The 19,826-nt window shown below is 39.8% G+C and overlaps 1 protein-coding gene across 1 annotated transcript in view; it reads left to right on the forward strand.

Moving 5' to 3' along the window:
* The window catches only part of ADCY10 (adenylate cyclase 10), a 194,853-nt gene that overhangs the window by 49,421 nt on the left and 125,606 nt on the right, over positions 1–19,826 (forward strand). The window contains exons 9-14 of the mRNA XM_049881318.1: positions 98–216; positions 5,045–5,121; positions 6,646–6,835; positions 13,871–13,926; positions 17,319–17,472; positions 19,478–19,670. Coding sequence (XP_049737275.1) covers positions 98–216; positions 5,045–5,121; positions 6,646–6,835; positions 13,871–13,926; positions 17,319–17,472; positions 19,478–19,670 — 789 coding nt within the window. The remainder of the gene's footprint in view (positions 1–97; positions 217–5,044; positions 5,122–6,645; positions 6,836–13,870; positions 13,927–17,318; positions 17,473–19,477; positions 19,671–19,826) is intronic.

The raw sequence follows: 19,826 nt of genomic DNA on the forward strand, positions 1-19,826 counted from the left end.
TGCCAACACTCCACTGGGCCTTCTGGCCTGTCCAGTTTCAAGTTCACTGTCCAGCTCACTGCCCACCAGCTGTGTTTGCTGACTCTCTCCCTCACAGGGTTGCTCCTTCCTCTGTGTCTTTGGTTTCCCTGGGGAAAAGGCACCTGACGAGGTCACTCATGCTTTGGAAAGTGCTGTGGATATCTTTGACTTCTGCTCTCAGGTGCACAGAATTCAGTGAGTACTGGCTCTGATTCCACCTGATTGTCCTTGACCCCCTTGTAGGCCATGGGGAGACAGGACAAGGGGCAGGTAGCAGAAAGGAATGAGAAGGCTATCCTTCACTGGATGCTCTTCAGGCCTGCATTCATTAGTCACCTAATGTACTCATAGAGTGTTCAAGCCCCAGTCCTAAGGCATTAAGACAGAAGATGGTAAAGGCAAGGTGGAGAAATGACACTTCCCGAAAAGTCAAAATTTACCAGGTTTGCAAGAGAACCTAACTGGGTTGTCTCCCCATACTCTGGCTCACTTATTGGTAGAGGTTGCATTCCCAAACTATGTTGAAGACCTGAGGTGATTTTTAATAACTGGAAGATAAAATGAGTGCTTGAGTTGGAAATTTATATAGATGATCCACTCAAAGTTAGAACTGTTAAGAAGGTAAGGTTTCCATCTCAGCTCTCCTTGCTTAAGAATCCAGTGCCTTCACACTTCACCAGATGAACACCTCAATGACCCTAAAATATGCCCCTTGCTCTAAATATCTCTACCTCCTCACCCTTAGTCATCCAGGGCATGCAGACATCCTAGAATATTAGCAAAGTTAGACTTTGATGCCATACATCTTACCTGAGTTACTTCCTTTCAAAATAATGATTTTGATCTTTCTTAAAATTACGTAGATAGTTAAATTGTTTACAACCACAGTCACTTTACATTAAAGTCCATTTGGGATGATGAGGGGTTATTTTCCAGAAAAGTAGCTCAAATGAACACTTAACAATAGCAGAAAAGTGAACTGAGTTATCACTTCCAAGAAGCTAGTTCTTTGTCACAGAATCCATTCTCTGTCCTTTCTTCCAGTGGCATCACTAGGGTTGGTGTTACCCAGTGTGCTAACTCATGGTGTCACCCCCTGCCCCATGGACCTCCTCTCTACCAGACCATACAGAATCCTTAGTAATATTTTTGGTACTAATGTTACTCATAGATTGTAATTCTCATATATCACTCCTTCTTTTCCTTTAATTACTACTTCATTCTCAAAAAATGTTATAGATTAGGTTCACAATACTAATTATAGTTAAAACATCAGAACATTTGACAAAATCAGCCACCATAAAAACACTCACCACTTGTCTATCAGTTTATCATACTGTGGTGGCTTGCATGTTGCAGTGATGCTGGAAACTACGTTACTGGTATCTGAAATATCAGCAGGGTCACACATGATGGACAGGTTTCAGTGTAGCTTCCAGACTAAAACAGAACAGGAAGATAGACTTGGTGGTCTACTTCTGAAAAAAATCAGCCAGTGAAAACCTCATGAATAGCAGTGGAACACTGATATAGTGCTGGAAGATGGGCCTCTCAGGTTGGAAGGCATTCAAAATATGACTGCAGAAGAGCTGCCTCCTCAAACTAGTGTCGACGTTAATGACGTGGTTGAGGTCAAGCTTTTGGGACTTTCATTGGCTGATGCGGGATGACTCAAAAAGAGAAGAAACAGCTGCAAACATCCGTTAATAATTAGAACGTGGACTATATGAAGTATGAATCTAAGAAAATTGGAAGTCATCAAAAATGAAATGGAACACAAAGATCAATGTCCTATGTATTAGTGAGCTGAAGTGGACTGGTATTGACCATTTCGAATCGGACTGTTACATGGTCTACTATGCTGGGAATGACAAATTGAAGAGGAAAGGTGTTGCATTCATTGTCAAAAAGAACATTTCAAGATCTATCCAAAAGGACAATGCTGTCAGTGATAGGATAATATCTATACACCTACTAGAAAGGCCAGTTAATACGACTATTATTCAAATTTACACACCAACTGCTAATGCCAAAGATGAAAAAATGGAAGATTTTTACCAAATTCTGTGGTCTGAAATTGATCAAACATGCAATCAAAATGCACCGATAACTACTAGTGATTGGAATGCAAAAGCTGGAAACAAAGAGGAAGGATTTGTAGTTGGAAAATATGGCCTTTGTGATAGCAACAGCACCAGAGATAGCGTGATAGAATTTTGCAAGACCAATGACTTCTTCATTGCAAATATCTGTTTTCAACAACACAAACTGTGACTATACACATGGACCTCACCAGATGGGATACGCAGGAATCAAATTGACTACATCTGTGGAAAGAGACAGTGGGAGAGTATTAGTCAGAACAAGGCCAGAGGCCGACTGCAGAACAGATCATCAATTGCTCATATGCAAGTTCAAGTTGAAGCTGAAGAAAATTAAAACAAGTCCATGAGAGCCAAAATATGACCTTGAGTATATCCCACCTGAATTTGGACACCATCTCAAGAATAGATTTGATGCATTGGACACTAACGTCTGGAGACCAGACGAGTTGTGGAATGACATCAAGGACATCATATGTGAAGAAAGCAAGAGGTCATTAAAAAGACAAGAGAGAAAGTAAAGACCAAAATGGATGTCAGAAGAGACTCTGAAAGTTGCTCTTCAACATAGAGTAGCTAAAGTGAATGGAAGAAATGATGAAGTAAAAGAGTTGAACAGAAGATTTCAAAGGGTGGCTTGAGAAGACAAACTAAAGTATAATGAAATGTGCAAATACCTGGAGATAGAGAACCAAAAGGGGAAAACATGCTCAGCATTTCTCAAGCTGAAAGAATTGAAGAAGAAAAAATTCAAGCCTCGAGTTGCAATTTTGAAGGGTGTTTTGAAGGGTGTAGGAAGCATCGAAAGAAAATGGAAAGAATACACTGTCACTGTACCAAAAAAGAATTGGTTGATGTTCAACCATTTCAGGAGGAACCACATGAGCAGGAACTGACGGTACTGAAGGAAAAAGTCCGAGCTGCACTGAAGACACTGGCGAAAAAACAAGGCTGTAGGAACTGACGGAATACCAAGTGAGATGTTTCAGCAAATGGATGAAAGGCTAGAAGTGTTCCCTCATCTACGCCAAGAAATTTGGGAGACAGCTACCTGGCCAACCAACTGAAGAGATCCATATTTGTGCCCATTCCAAAGAAAGCTGATCCAAAAGAATGTGGAAATTATCAAACAATTATCATTAATATCACATGCAAGTAAAGTTTTGCTGAAGATAATTAAAAAACAGTTGCAGCATTACTTTGACAGGGGACTGTCAGAAATTCAAGCTGGATTCAGAAGGGGACATGGAATGAGGAATATCAATGCTGATGTCAGATGGATCTTGTCTGAAAGCAAAGAATACCAGAAAGATGTTTATTTGTGTTTTATTGACTATGCTAAGGCATTCGACTGTGTGGATTGTAACAAATTATGGATAACATTGTGAAGAATGGAAATTCCAGAACTCTTAATTGTGCTCATGAGGAACCTGTACATAGATCAAGAGGCAGTCATTCGAACAGAACAAGGGGATACTGCATAGTTTAAAATCAGGAAAGATGTGTGTATCCTTTCACCATACTTATTGAATACATATGCTGAGCATATAATCCAAGAAGCTGGACTATATGAAGAAGAATGTGGCATTAGGATTGGAGGAAGACTCATTAACAACCTGCAATATGCAGAAGACACAACCATGATTGCTGAAAGTGAAGAGGACTTGAAGCACTTACTGATGAAGATCAAAGACCACAGCCCTCAGTAAGGATTACACCTCAACTTAAAACAAAAATCTTCACAGCTGGACCAATAAGAAACACCGTGATAAATGGAGAAAAATATTGAAGTTGTCAAGGATTTCATTTTACTTGGATCCACAGCCAATGCCCATGGAAGCAGCAGTCAAGAAATCAAATAACGCATTCCATCGGGCAAATCTGCTGTAAAAGAGTTCTTTAAAGTGTTCAGAAGCAGAGATGTCATTTTGAAGACTAATGTACACCTGACCCAAGCCATGGTATTTTCAATCGCCTCGTATACATGTGAAAGCTGGACAATGAATAAGGAAGACCAAAGAAGAATTCACGCCTTTGAATTATGGTTTTGACAAAGAATATTGAATATACCATGGACTGTAGAAGAATAAACAAATTTATCTTGGGAGAAGCACAGCCAGAATATTCCTTCAAAGCTAGGATGATAAGACTTTGTCTCAAGTACTTTGCACGTGTTACCAGGCAGGACCAGTCTCCGGAGAAAGACATCATGCTTGGTAAAGTAGAAGATTAGCGAAAAAGATGAAGCCTTCAGCAAGATGGATTGACAAAGTAGCTGCAACAATAAGCTCAAACATAGCAAAGATTGTGAGGATAGCAATCTTTTGTTGTACCTAGGGTCACTATGAGTCAGAAATGACTCAATGGCACCTGACATAAAGACACTGTCAGCAATGAAAGCTATAGCATATGCTTGTAGCACGTGCAGACAAAACCATGTGGTTGGAAGCATCATTGTAATTGGGTAATAATGACAGCTCTGACCGGAGGGCATTAGAAGATGCAAAAACTAAATTAACATCGAGTTTAAGCCTTTTAGGTATATTGATACATGTAAACTGGGCTTACAAAAAATGTTTTTGTTGCTATAAACAGTGATTTTTTTATAAAAAAAATAATAAATTTCTGCTGAAACACTGCACAAAAATTTTATAGACAGTCATTTGATGTCAACTCCTCCGAGAGTGTCACACACGGCACGGTCTGCAACCCCAGCAGCCCTCTAATGCCGCTGCTGCCTTCTCCCTATCTTCAGGACATGCAAAATTGCCCTAAACTAACTTCAAATGGTAGAGAATTATCTACTGAGAATCCTTTCCTGCCTTCCCACCCCATTAATCATTATCCTGCACTTCCCACCCTCTCTAGGCTCATTATCTTTGTCCTCTTTCCCACAACTCTCTGTTTCTCCCTGGTGCCAGGAGTGTATCCATCGGGGTTGCCAGCGGGATTGTCTTCTGTGGAATTGTTGGACACTCTGTGAGACACGAGTACACAGGTGTGCTGAGCTACTTTATCTCCATTTTTCTTTCAACAAACACAGTGCCTTGCCACTGGGCTTTGTGGGAGGAGGCACAAAAATAAATAAGAAGAGGGCCCTGCCCTTAGAAAGTTTATAGCCTTCCAGATGGAGCCGAGCAGTGCAGCTTTGCTCAGTGCTTGTAAAGTGTACATTTCTGGGGGTATGCATGATTATAAAAGATACATCGTTATTGGAGGGGAGCAGTAGTAGGCTCTGTGCTTTTGGAATGAGGGGCGTTTATAATGATTTCCTCTTAACAGACAGTTACTCCTCTTTATTCCTGGAATACATTAGGTCAGCTTCTTAGATCATTGTTAATATTGTTATTTACCGAAAAATACTACTAATATCAAAGAGAAAAGAAAATAGGTGTTATTTCAAGATTTCACTGTTTTGCTATTACTTCCCTCTTCAGACGTAACACATCTAAAAGTATTACTATGCTGAAATAGTTATGTCAAAAATGACACTATGTCTGAGATTTTTCTTAAAAATAATAGAGTAGGAAGCGTATGAGGGTGAGGATGGGCAGGGTTGGCCATGGGTTAACGGTTGTTGGGAATGGATGGTGGATATATGAAGATCCATTATACTATTCTGCTCTACTGTATGGTCAAATTTTCCATAATAGACAATTTTTAAAAAGATTATCTTGATCAGAAGTATTCAAGTTTATATTAAAGTTTAACATTTAATTCCTAATTAATAGTAATTTTAATTAGTACTATCAGGCCAGACACTGTTCATAGTTATTTACATGTATTAACTCATTAATCTTCACAAACTACAGTCTGAGCTAGGTATTATTATCACCCCCATTTTACAGAATAGGAAACTGAGGTATGTAGAGTTAAAGTAATTGGCACATAATAGTAAGAGGTAGAGCCGAGGTTCAAACCTACACAGTCCGGCTTCAGAGCCTGTGCATTACAGTGTATTTCCTCTTAAAGTATTCCTTGAATCAACCCCAAATGCACAACCCTTCCCCTCCAATTTACTCACTCTTAAGAAATCATCAAACGGTTCATACACAGGAGCATAAAGATACCATTTCATGCCTCACCTGGCAGTCGGTACCCCAGGACCAAGCTTGTACTTATCTGACTGGGAGCAGAAGACCAGCTAGACCTCATATGAGAACTCTCAGGCCTATGGCCATCCCACTTATAGGAACCCTTCTATATTAAAGGCCCTTCTGTCACTGAATAAGTCATCCCCTTGGCCTCCCAGGTGAAGTAGAAACTTTACTGATGACTAATTGAGTTAACTTACTGCATATTTTGTAATAACCATTGGCTGACTATAGGTAGTTGAAGACTAACCCACTGCCTTTGAGCCAATTCCAACTCATAGTGACCCTATAGACTAAAAGACTTGTGTTATTCATGAGAGATAAAGGGAGTAAAGGGTAAAAATGCCATGTGGGTCATAGTATGGCTTATGTTATATTCAGCTCATTGGCTGTTTTCTCTCATTTTGCCTTTCTCCTTCCTGTTATAGTCATTGGTCAAAAGGTCAACATAGCGGCCAGAATGATGATGTATTACCCAGGAATCGTGACCTGTGACTCTGTCACCTACAATAACAGCAACTTACCAGCCTACTTTTTTAAAGAGCTTCCAAAGAAAGTTATGAAGGGTGTTGCAGATTCTGGACCAGTCTATCAGTGTTTGGGCCTTAATGAGAAAGTGTGAGTGTGGTGCATTAACTTTTCAATATTCTCTAATAAAGATGAAATGGGAGAATTATTATAGTAAAGCAGTTGATCACCCACTTCAGATTTGAAGGCAATTCTTGACATTTAAATCTATTTTTTCCCCAGACCAAGGCTCAAATTTCAAAATCCTTCATCTTTTCCCCAGCCTACAGATATTATAGCATGGTGGAAGACCCTGTTCTACCCTCAATTCTGAGACTATGAAGATGATTCTTCAAAGGTTGAGCAAACAGAACAGAGAATCCCATTTGTGTATCTACCTGGACCCAATCACCAACCATTAAATACCTACTCTAGGTCTTTGGTGAAATATGTTGCTCAAGATCCCAGCTGAAGTTTATGGGTGTCATTTTGGGGTTTAAAATTCATCACTGGCTTCCAGTCATTTTCATGATAATGTTTAAACTCCTGCAATGGCATACAAAGTAACCGCTTGCCCTTCCAACCTCATCTCCTGCTGTGCCCCCTTCTCTGTGATGTCTAAGTGGATTGTCCTCGCCACTGCCCACCCCACCCCCAGTCTCCCAAGAAAACCACAGCTTAAGGATCTATTCCTTTATTAGGCTGTCTGTGGAGCTACCATGTCCCAGTTTGGACAGTTTATCTCTTCTTCCTCTGTGTAACTCTATAGAGTCACACTAACCCAAACCAAACCTGTTGCCGTCAAGTCGATTCTGACTCATTGCAGCCCTCTAGGAGAGAGTAGAAGTGCCCCATAGGGTTTCCAAGGAGCGGATGACGGATTCAAAATGCTGTTTAGTTAGCAGCCAAGATCTTAATTAACCACTTTGCCACCAGGACTCCACTATATCCTAATTATTGACTTAATAAACTTTTCATTTGCTACACTGTGAGCTCCTTGAGGATAGTGACTATTTCTTGTTCATCTTTACATCCTCAGTACTTGGCACACGGTGGGCATTCAACAATAATGAATAAATGACTGGATGAGTGAATGAAGGAATAGCCTGGAAACTAGAAAGATATTACTCTTTATATTAGCAAGCTAGTATGTTGGTTTTAAAGAGTCAGATAACAGAAGATGAGCTGCAATGGTCCAAGGAGTCTTTAATATTCACCCGTGTATTCCCGGGGCTTAACAAATTGTACTTGGCATAAGTAGGTCACCAATAAATGTTGTTTGCATAAATGAATGAATAATAATAATTTTAATGAGAATTTATTGAGTGAATAATAATTATTTTAATGAACACTTATTAAATGTTAGGCACTTTGCCTCAAAATATATAATTTACTCTTAATATCAACTAAATGAGGTAGAAATTATTATTATCTCCGTTTTATAGATTTAAAAGCTGAGGCTCACAGATATTAAGTAACTTGTCTATACTTCTAGTAAGCAATGGAGTCAGGATGCAAACTGCCACAATTATGCTGCATAATAACAACCATAAAACCTCAGGGAAATACAACAACAAACATCCATTTATCTCATGAATATGTGGGGATCAGCTGATCTTGACTGCATAGGGCTGATCTTGGCTGGGCTTGCTCACATTGCATGGGGTTGTTGGCTAAACCAGGATGACCTCAGCTGGGATAACTGGAGCAGTTTGGGTGACATAACTGGGACAATTTGGGTCTACAAGGCTTATCCTCCAGCAGCCGGCTAACACAGGTATGTTGTCATGGCAAAATCAGAAGAGCAAGAGAGAGCAGGCCCCAACACAAAAGCGTGTTTTCAAGCCTCTACCTGTTTCATGTTTGCTACATCCCTTACCTGTTTCATGTTTGCTACATCCCCTTGGCTGAAGCAGTTCACGAGGCTGAGTCCAGAGTGAGAGGGCACTGCATAGTTATATGACAGAGGTATAGATAAAAGTTGTTGTTGTTGTTGTTGTTAGGTGTCGTCAGGTTGATTCCAACTCAAAGCGACCCTGTGTACCACAGAATGAAACACTACCTGGTCCTGTGCGATACTCACAATCGTTGCTATGCTTGAGCCCATTGTTGCAGCCACTGTGTCAATCCATCTTGTTGAGGGTCTTCCTTTTTTCCACTGACCCTGTACTTTACCAAGCATGATGTCCTTCTCCAGGGACTGATCCCTCCTGATAACATATCCAAAGTACGTAAGATGCAGTCTCGCCATCCTTGCTTCTAAGGAGCATTCTGGTTGTACTTCCTCCAAGACAGATTTGTTCGTTCTTTTGGCAGTCCATGGTATATTCAATATTAGTTGCTAGCACCGCAATTTAAAGTCGTCAGTTCATCTTTGGCCTTCCTTATTCATTGTCCAGCTTTCACACGCGTATGACGTGATTGAAAATACCATGGCTTGGGTCAGGCGCACCTTAGTCTTCAAGGTGACATCTTTGCTTTTCAACACTTTAAAGAGGTCCTTTGCAATGCATGTTTTGATTTCTTGACTACTGCTTCCATGGGTGTTGATTGTGGATCCAAGTAAAATGAAATCCTTAACAACCTCAATCTTTTCTCCATTTATCATGATGTGGCTTATTGGTCCAGTTGTGAGGATTTTTGTTTTCTTTATGTTGAGGTCTAATCTGTACTGAAGGCTGTAGTCTTTGATCTTCATTAGTAAGTGCTTCAAGTCCTCTTCACTTTCAGCAAGCAAGGTTGTGTCATCTGCATAACGCAGGTTGTTAATGAGTCTTCCTCCAATCCTGATGCCCTGCTCTTCTTCATATAGTCCAGCTTCCTTGATAATGTGCTCAGCATACGTATTGAATGGGTGTGGTAAAAGGATACAACCCCGTTGCACAGCTTTCTTCACTTTAAACCAATCAATATCTCCTTGTGCTGTCCAAACAACTGCCTCTTGTTCTATTTACAGGTTCCTCATGAGCACAATTAAGTGTTCTGGAATTCCCATTCTTCCCAATGTTATCCATAATTTGTTACGATCCACACAGTCAAATGCCTTTGCATAGTCCATAAAACACAGGTAAACATCCTTGTGATCTGTCTGACATAAGCAGTGATACCCCTGGTTCTATGACCTCTTCTGAATCTGGCCTGAATTTCTGGCAGTTCCTGTCCATATACTGCTGCAGCTGCTTTTGAATGATCTTTAGCAAAATTTTGCTTGTCTGTGATATTAATGATATTGTTCAATAACTTCTGTATTTGATTGGATCACCTTTCTTGGGAGTAGACATAAGTATGGATCTCTTCCAGTCAGTTGGCCAGGTAACTGTCTTCCAAATTTCTTGGCATAGATGAGTGAGCACTTCCAGCGCTGCATCTGTTTGTCAAAACATCTCAGTTGGTAGCCCATCAATTCCTGGAACCTTTTTTTTTTTTTTGTCAATGCCTTCAGTGCAGCTTGAACTTCTTCCTCCAGTACCATCGGTTCCTGATCATACGCTACCTCTTGAAGCGGTTGAACATTGACCAATTCTTTTTGGTGCAATGACTCCATGTATTCTTTCCACGTTCTTTTGATGCTCCCTGCATGGTTTAATATTTTCCCCATAGAATCCTTCACTGTTGCAGCTCAAGGCTTGAATTTTTCTTCAGTTTTTTCAGCTTGAGAAATGCTGAGCATGTTCTTCCCTTTTTGTTTTCTATCTCCAGCTCTTTGCACATGTCATTATAATACTTTTCTTTGTCTTCTTGAGCTGCCCTTTGAAATCTGTCCAGTTCTTTTACTTCATCATTTCTTCCTCTTGCTTTAGCTGCTCGACATTCAAGAGCAAGTTTCAGAGTCTCTTCTGACATCCCTTTTGGTCTTTTCTTACTTTCCTGTCTTTTTAATGACCTCTTGCTTTCTTCACGTATGATGTCCTTGATATCATTATACAACTTGTCTGGTACTCGGCCGTTAGTGTCAACACGTCAAACATATTCTTGAGCTGGTCTCTAAACTCAGGTGGGATATACTCAAGGTCTTACTTTGGCTTTCTTCGTCTTGTTCTAATTTTCTTCAATTTCAACTTGAACTTGCATATGAGCAATTGATGGTCTGTTCCACAGTCAGCACCTGGCCTTCTTCTGACTGATGATACTAAGGTTTTCCATCATCTCTTTCCACAGATGTAGTCGATTTGATTCCTGTGTATTCCTTCTGGTGAGGCCCATGTGTATAGTCAACTTTTATGTTGGTGAAAAAAGGTATTTGCAATGAAAAAGTTGTTGTTCTTGCAAAACTCTATCATACCGTCTCCTGCATTGTTTCTATCACCAGGACCATATTTTCCAACTACCAATCCTTCTTCTTTGTTTCCAACTTTTGCATTCCAATCAGCAGTAATTATCAATGCATCCTGATTGCGTGTTTGATCAATTTCAGACTGCAGAAGTTGGTAAAAATCTTCGATTTCTTTATCTTTGGCCTTAGTGGTTGGTGTGTAAATTTGAATAATAGTCATATTAACTGCTCTTCCTTGTAAGTGTATGGATATTATCCTATCTCTGATAGCATTGTACTTCAAGATAGATCTTGAAATGTTCTTTTTGAGGATGAATGCAATGCCATTGCTCTTCAAGTTGTCATTTCTGGCATAGTAGGCCATATGATTGTCCGATTCAAAATGACAAATACCAGTCCATTTCAGCTCATTAATGCCTAGGATATCGATATTTATGTGTTCCATTTCATTTTTGATGATTCCAATTTTTCTAGGTTCATATTTTGTACGTTCCAGGTTTTGATTATTAATGGGTGTTTACAGCTGTTTCTTCTCATTTTGAGTCATGCCACATTAGCAAATGAAGATCCTGAAAGCTTGACTCCATCCACATCATTAAGGTTGACTCTACTTTGAGGAGGCAGCTCCTCCCCAGTCATCTTTTGAGTGCCTTCCAACCTGAGGGGCTCATCTTCTAGCACTGTATCAGACAGTGTTCCGCTGCTATTCATTAGGCTTTCACTGGCTAATTCTTTTCAGAAGTAGATTGCCAGGTCCTCCTTCCTAATCTGTCTTAGTCTGGAAGCTCAGCTGAAACCTGTCCACCATGGGTGATCCTGCTGGTATCTGAATACCAGTGGCATAGCTTCCAGCATCACAGCAACATGGAAGCCCCCACAGTAAGACAAACTGACAGACACATGAGGGACAGACACAAGTAGGGGTGAAAAACTGGAGCCATTAATGCAGTTAATCTACCACACAAAACCAAGGCTATCTAACCCCGACATCTGCACTCTGCCTGATTTCTCAAACCTCCTCTGCAGATAAGAGGGTAGAAATGCAGACACAAAGATGAATAAGGTCTGGTTCCTCTTCTGAAATTTCCCAATCTTATGAGGAAGACCAACATCTACAAAATTAGCTATATATTGCATGGGAGACCTTGATATGTGCTATAGAGAAGCATAAGAAAATAGTATAGTAGTACAGAGAAGAGAAGGAGCCCTGGTGGCACAGTGGTTGAAGTACTCAACTGTTAACCAGAAGGTCGATGATTCGAACCTACCAGCCCACTCCGAGGGAGAAAGATTCGTAAAGATTTACAGCCTTGCAAGGTCATGGAAGCTCCATAGACTCATCCAAACTCCTTCAGGGACTGATTTACTGGACTGAGGGCTGTGGGAACTATGGTCTTGGGGAACATCTAACTCGACTGGTGTATCATAATTTATAGAGAATATGTTCTACATCCTACTTTGGTGAGTAGCGTCTGGGGTCTTAAAATCCTGTGAGCGGCCATCTAAGATACTCTGCTGGTCTCACCCCTTCAGGATCAAGGGAGAATGAAGAAATCACAAGGGAAAGATAAGTCCAAACGACTAATGGACCACAACTTTCATGGCCTCCACCAGACTGAGTCCAGTACAACTACATGGTGCCTGGTTGACACCACTGACTGCTCTGACAGGGATCACAAAGAGGGTCCTGAACAGAGCTAGAGAAAAATGTAGAATAAAATTCTAACTCACAAAAAAAGACTAGACTTACTGGCCTGCCAGAGACTGGAGAAACCCCAAGAGTTTGGCCCCTGGATACGCTTTTAGCTCAATAATGAAGTCACTCCTGAGGTTCACCCTTCAGCCAAAGATTAGACAGGCTTATAAAACAGGACTAAAGGGTCACACCAGCCCAGGGTTAGAACTAGAAGGCAGGACGGAATAGGAAAGCTGGTAATGGGGAACCCAAGGTCGAGAAGGAAAAGTGTTTACATATCATGGGATTGTTAATCAATGCCATAAAACAGTATGTGTACTAACCATTTAATGAGAAGTCAGTTTGTTCTGTAAAACTTTATCTAAAGTACAAAAAAAAAAAAGTTTACAGCCTTGGAAACCCTATGGGGCAGTTCTACTGTGTTCTATAGGGTTGCTAGGAGTTGGAATCGACTAGACGTCACCGATTTGGTTTTGGTTTACAGAGAAAGGAAAGATTCATTCTGACTAAAAGGCTCCTTCAAGAGCTAGTGTTATGTAGTAAAAAAAAAAAAAAAACTAGTGTTATGTAGTAGACAAGCATAATGTACCCTGGCCTAGGCTGAGACACTGATTCTATCATTCTCTTAAGTCACCACTAACCATGGGATTTGGGGCAAGTTAAATTGTGCTGCAATTTCCTCATTTATAAAATGGGCATCATGACCATCCCTACTTCATAAGGCTTTTGTCAGGTTTAAAGGAAATGATATATATAGAGCACTTGGATGTGTTCTACAAAGCGTGTGCTATACAAAGGTGAGCTATTATCGTTTGAGCAATTGGTGGAATCTTTCCACGATATGAAACTCACACCACATCCATGTCTATTGGGTCACATATTGGGTGTCTGGTCTACCAGAAGGGGCCAGTCCTAAAAATGCAGACTGGACAAGCATTTATTGACCAATGTGCTAGGTGCTATAGTAAGGGATGCCACGTAAGTTGTTTGGACTCTCTACTACCAAGTAACATCTTCTGCTCCTCTTCCCTTCTCTTGAAATCTGCAGACCTTGAGTCAAGGCACAAAACCTTGTTAGAGAATAAAAGGAGACTTTCTGGGAACTAAGAACTAGTCACTCTTGCTCTCAATATTTCCTTGTTTTGAATCTAACATCTTCTTTTCTTCTTCTCTTCAGCATGTTTGGTATGGCGTACCTCATCTGCAACAGAAATGAGGGTTACCCTTTGCTGGGTAGGTAGTGGGGCCTTAATTTTTTTAACTTCTTTATTGAACTATAATGAAACATACAGAAAAGCGCACAAATGATTAGTGTGCGTCTTAATGAATTTTCCACAAAGTGAACATATAATTACCGTCCAGGTCAAGAATAGAAAAATATCAGTACCCCAAAACTCCCATGTGCTCTCTCCTTCTCCCTTTCCCCAAAGACTTCCAACACCCTAGATTACTTATGTCTGTTTTTTTTTTCAAATTTATGTAGATGGAATCATATGTTGTGTAATTATATACATCTACCTTCTCTTACTGAACATGGGTAATAGATTTATCCATGTTGTTATGAGTAGGTATAATTCATTCACTTTGATTTCTATGTAGTATTCCATTTTGAAATATACAACAATTTCTTCATTATGGTTTTTAGTGCAACATTCGAGTTGTTTCCAGTTTTTGGTTCTTATGAGTAATACTGCCATTAACATTCTTATACAAATCTTTTGGTGAACACATATGTGCATTTCTGTTGAGTATATGTATAGGAGTGAAGCTGTTGGAACAACGTGTACAACTTTGGCAGATGATGCCAAACACTTTTCCAAAATGGTTGCATTTATAGTCTGACCAACAGTATTATAAGAGTTCCAGTTGTTCCTCATCGCTGCCAACAACTTAGTTTTATTGGTCTTTAATAATTTTCTTGGATATGTAGTGGTATCCCATTGTGGTTTCCATTTGTATTTGCCTGATGCGGTTGCGCTCCTTTTCATATGTTTATTGGCCATTTGGACATCTCCTCTGGTAATGTGTCTATACAAATCTTTTGTCTGTTTTTTCAGTTTGGTTGTATTTTTATTACAGATCTTTCAGAATTATTTGTATCTTCTGGAAATGGGTCCATTGTCATTTGTACTGCACGTGGCTTTGCCCAAAGTGCTTGCCTTTTTATTCTGTTAATGATGTATTTAATGAACAGAAGTTGTTAATTTTAATGAAGCCAATTTATCAATCTTTTCCTTTATAGTAGCATTTTTGTATCCTGTTAAGAAATCTTTCCTCATCCAAAAGTCACGAAAATAGTTTTCTATGTTCTCTTCCCGAAATTTCATTGTACCTTTTACATTTAGATCAGCAGTCCATCTGGAACTAGTGTTTTTGTGATTCTTGGTGATAAGAACCCTGTCATAAAAAAAGTTAACTTGAAGCTAGGTAGAGAAGTAGACCTCTAATGATGCAAGGATAACACCCTATGGGAGAAGAGGCCCATGAAGACTGGCCTGTGGATTCTGAAGGCAGCTATTTGTAGTAGCACTTTTAATTTCCTTTTGTTAGACCTGAACATACCTGAGGGTTTCATCATAAGTTGAAGCCTGGTCACAGCTCTGTTAGGGCAATCAAGAGAAAGCTCTGCTCTACACTTGGGAGGAATGCTACCCCAGAATTCTGGTGTCAGTAGAGCCTGAAGGAAGACAGCAGCACCAGAACTGCCAAGAGCGCTTTAGGTAGCAGCCGTGCTGCACTTTCATTGTATTCAGGCGGTGTTCAGGGTCTTCCTCCCATCTTCCTTGAAGTGCAAATTCCCAAACTCCTGAGGAAGAGGAAAGCCCAATGTCACCCTATCTGAGGTCTTAGTTTCTATCCCAGGATGTGCTTGTGACAATGACTGGCAATAACTGGAAGTCCTAACCCCTTCCACTGCAGACGCAGTGTGACGGTCACATTAGGTCACATTGATACAAAATGCATAGATTTCTCAGAGTCGACTCTTACTGCCTCTTGTCTTGATTCCTCCAGTATGAGGTAGATGGATATCAAGCCTGCACACATTTTCCTTAACTAAAAAAAAAAAAACTAAACCATTGCCATCAAGTCAATTCTGACTCATGGCAACCCTTTAGGACAGAGTAGAACTGCCCCCATAGGGTTTCCAAGGAGTGGCTGGTGGATTCGAACTGCTGACCTTTTGGTTAGCAGTCGAACCCTTAACTACTGCGCCACCAGGGCCCCTGGGTTTCCTTAAAGCTGTAGCCAAAAAACAGACTGACACAGATTAGCAGTATGGGAAATGTCCTTCTTTTGTGCGAATGCGTGTAAATACAAATTTATATATGCTAATTAACAACATGGAGCCCTGATGGCGCAGTGGTTAAGAGCTCAGCTGCTAACCAAAAAGTTCAGCAGTTTGAATCCACCAGCTGCTCCTTGGAGTAGGGCAGTTCTCTTCGGTCCTATAGTGCTGCTAAGAGTCAGAATCAACTCGACGGCAACCAGTTTGGTTTGAGTTTTTTTTTTTTTTATTAACAACGTAGACAACAATAAACTATAATACAGTGTCCTCTTGAAGTCAAGGCCTAAACATCTATCCTTGGATTAATGGTCCTGGTTTTCAGCAAAGACATCAGACAATACCTGGGCATGTATTTGCTCAATCAATGTATTACATACAGAGTGGCCCCCCCTCAGTGATCTATCCAGAAGATAATGAACAGTCTTCCCCAAATGAGTCTCCAATTCTTCTGACAGAAATTGCTCACTGTTTTGAAATTATAGTTTTTCCAGCTCCTTTCCTGTCCACCCGGGTTTCCAGGAGGGTGGAGTTCAGTGTCAGATTTCAACAGGGCATCCTATTACAGACATTTAAAATCACTTAAGAAAAATGACAGTGATAAGGTTTAGGTGATTTTTTCTTCCTTTTCTAAATTTTTCATATTTTCTACTGTGAGAGTGTGTCACATTTATAATCAGAAAAAAAACACAACTTATTTTTACTAAGAACTTAGGGGGTTCTTATGATAAAAACAATCTATACATGGTTTTGAGGCAATTAAATTTTCTTCTTTTCACTGAGATTCTTCTAGCAGTCTTGAGGTAGAAGTGGTTTCTCGTTTACAGAAAGCAAGTTTTCTTCATCACAGAATCTGAAATACAAATATTTTATGCATAATTGTTCAATATAGATACTTAATTTTAAGAAATTTTATTATATATTATATATTATATATTATATATTATATAATAAAATCATCTAGATTACTTCTAGTATGTTACAAGAAAAAAGGAAAAGAAAATAAGCTGTAGGGTCAGATAGCCCTGATTTAATTTTTGTGCAATCTAAACGAATCTCAGTTTTCTACATTATAATTACATGAACATTATAATGAGTTATATTTTCCCTCACAGCTTGTGGGAATCAAATAAAACTGTGAGACCACATTGTTGACTGTAAAGTTCTAGAGAAAGATTTTAAAAAATTTAAAGTGCTCAGGTCTTCTTGAGAAAGTCCACAATCAATGCAATGGAAATCCCAAGAGTATTCTTTAAAGGGTGTCACTATGTGCTTTTTTAATATTTCTTGACTATTTTATATTGATTGGTTTTGCTCCCTTTTAAAAAAATAAAAATAACAGGACGTGATAAGGAGATCAAATACTTCATGTGTACTATGAAGGAATATTTGATGTCTAACTGTAGCCGAGTTCTAATGTATGAAGGATTACCAGGATATGGAAAAAGCCAGATACTTATGGAAATAGATTACCTGGCCCAAGGTGAGAACCACAGGTGAGTGTCTTGAAATTAGCATCTCTTGTGAGCCCAGAGAATCCTGAAGTCCTTAAAAGAGTTTCATTTACTTTGACATTCCTCTCATTTATATAACTTGCCTTATGTAAACTATTCATAATTCTATCAGTTAGTGGGTACCATGGCCATTGTGCCAAATAAATTATGATAAACCTATTGAACTGAAAACAAGAGAAACCAGGTTCACCCTGGAGGCCGTGATTAATGGCAGGTAAGGCTTCAGTATTTTAAAGCTTCCTAAGTGATCCCAATGTGCAGACAGGTCGAGAATAGCTGGCGTTGATGTTGAGACCAAGGCTGAATTGGGTCTGCAGAGCAAACACTTACCCAGCAAGCAACACATGGAATCAGTGGTTTAAACCATTTATCCCTGAGAGTGGGGGTAGAGAAGAATAGGCCTCTGGATCTTACTCTGGAAGGTAGGCCTTATGCCCTGAACTAATGTATCTTAAACCAAAAACCAGCTGCCACTGAGTTGACTCCAATTCATGATGACCCCATGTGTGTCAGAATAGAACTGTGCTCCATAGGCTTTTCAATGACTGATCACCAGGCCTTCCTTCCAGGGCACCTTTGGGTAGACTCAAACTTCCAACCTTTGCCTTAGCAGCCAAATGTGTTAACGGTTTGCACCATCCAGGGATTCCTAATGTACGTTAGTTGTGTTATTTATCTGTTTTCATACAATGAATGTCACGAGGGCTGTCCTTTGGGATAATCGATCTAACATCCTCATGGAGGTTGATACTATGGTATTCAATAACAGTGCCAATTTGCCATTGACATCAAGTTGATTCCAACTATAGAGACCCTATAGGACAGAATAGAACTTCCCTGTAGGGTTTCCAAGGAGTGGTTGATGGATTTGACCTTCTGACCTTTTTAGCAGCCAAGCTGTTAACCACTGTGATGACCAAAACAATGATGATGGTTGCACACAGTCTTTCACCATCTAACCTAAAGGCTATAAGGGGAAAATGCTCATTACTAACCTCATATTATTTTTAGGTGTATTTCTACTCTTTTTTTAATGTTAGGCCTAAGAAAAGCCAGCTCTAAAATATCTTGAACATTGCTAAGGGGATAATTCACAACAACCAGAAGAGATTAGTTAATTCATCGATTTTTTTGCTTGTTGAGCACCAGTTACATTCCAGGAACTGTTAAGTACAAAAGTCCCCAAAATGAATAATATCTCATCCTTGCCCTCAATGAGTTCTCACAGCAGAAGAGAAGAGAGAGAGAACAATAAAAATAGAACGTGGTGAGGGCAACAATAGACACATGCAATAGGGTGTTATGGAAGCCCAGAGGAGAGATATGTAACCCATCCTAATGGGGAAGGCTTCCAGGAGGCTACTCCTGAGGTTTAAAGAGGAACAGGAGATGAGGGATTAGGAAGGGACTGTAAGGAGTAATGGCATTCCAGGCCAAGGAGACAGAATGAGCAAAGACATGTAGAGGAGATAGCTCTGCGTGTGCAGAGAACTCTCACCAGTTTGTTGTTGGAGGGTAAACTGTTAGCCAGAGAGTGACAAGAAATGGCAGAATGAGACCTTGGAGAATCCTGTATGTCACATAAAGGAGTCTGGACTTGTGCCTTCGGGTAGTAGGAGCCACTGAAAATTTTAAGTAGGAGAGCTACAGGAGAAGAATATGTATTTAGCTAGATCCTTCACACTTAGGCAGGGTTGGTAGCATGCTATTTTGCAGTAGTACAGGTGAGAATATGAGGGCCTGAGCCAGGGTAGGGGTGGTAGGGCTATAGAACAGGGGATAGCTAGGTTTAAGTGGTTTAGGAATTTAGTAAAATGAGAAATGTATCAGAAGCAGGAATAAAGACCAGCTTCCAGATAGTTTGGGCAATCTCAGTCATGACAACAGAATTATGAAGAGTCAAAGAATTCGTTCAACATTTATTATTTTCTAAAAATATATATATATTTAAAAACTCTCTTCTGATTTGTGACTTTCTTATAAACAGGACTATTGCTATTGCTTTGACTAAGATCAGCTACCATCAAAATTTTTATACCATCCAGATACTCATGGCCAATGTACTAGGTCTGGATACTTGTAAACATTATAAAGAACGGCAGTCCAACCTTCAAAATAAAGTCAGCACACTGTTGGATGAAAAGTTCCACTGTCTTCTCAATGACATTTTCCATGTCCAGGTAACTAGCTAGTATTAGAATTCTGCAAGAGATAGCGGTGGGGTAGGAGCAGCAACTCCTGCCTGAGGCTTTATGACTTAGCATCTCTTTGGCTTTATTGTTGTTGTTGTTAGGTGTCATCAAGTCGGTTCTGACTCATAGTGACCCTACGTACAA

Source organism: Elephas maximus, chromosome 3, assembly GCF_024166365.1.
Source record: "Elephas maximus indicus isolate mEleMax1 chromosome 3, mEleMax1 primary haplotype, whole genome shotgun sequence".
In the NCBI taxonomy this organism is placed as follows: domain Eukaryota; kingdom Metazoa; phylum Chordata; class Mammalia; order Proboscidea; family Elephantidae; genus Elephas; species Elephas maximus.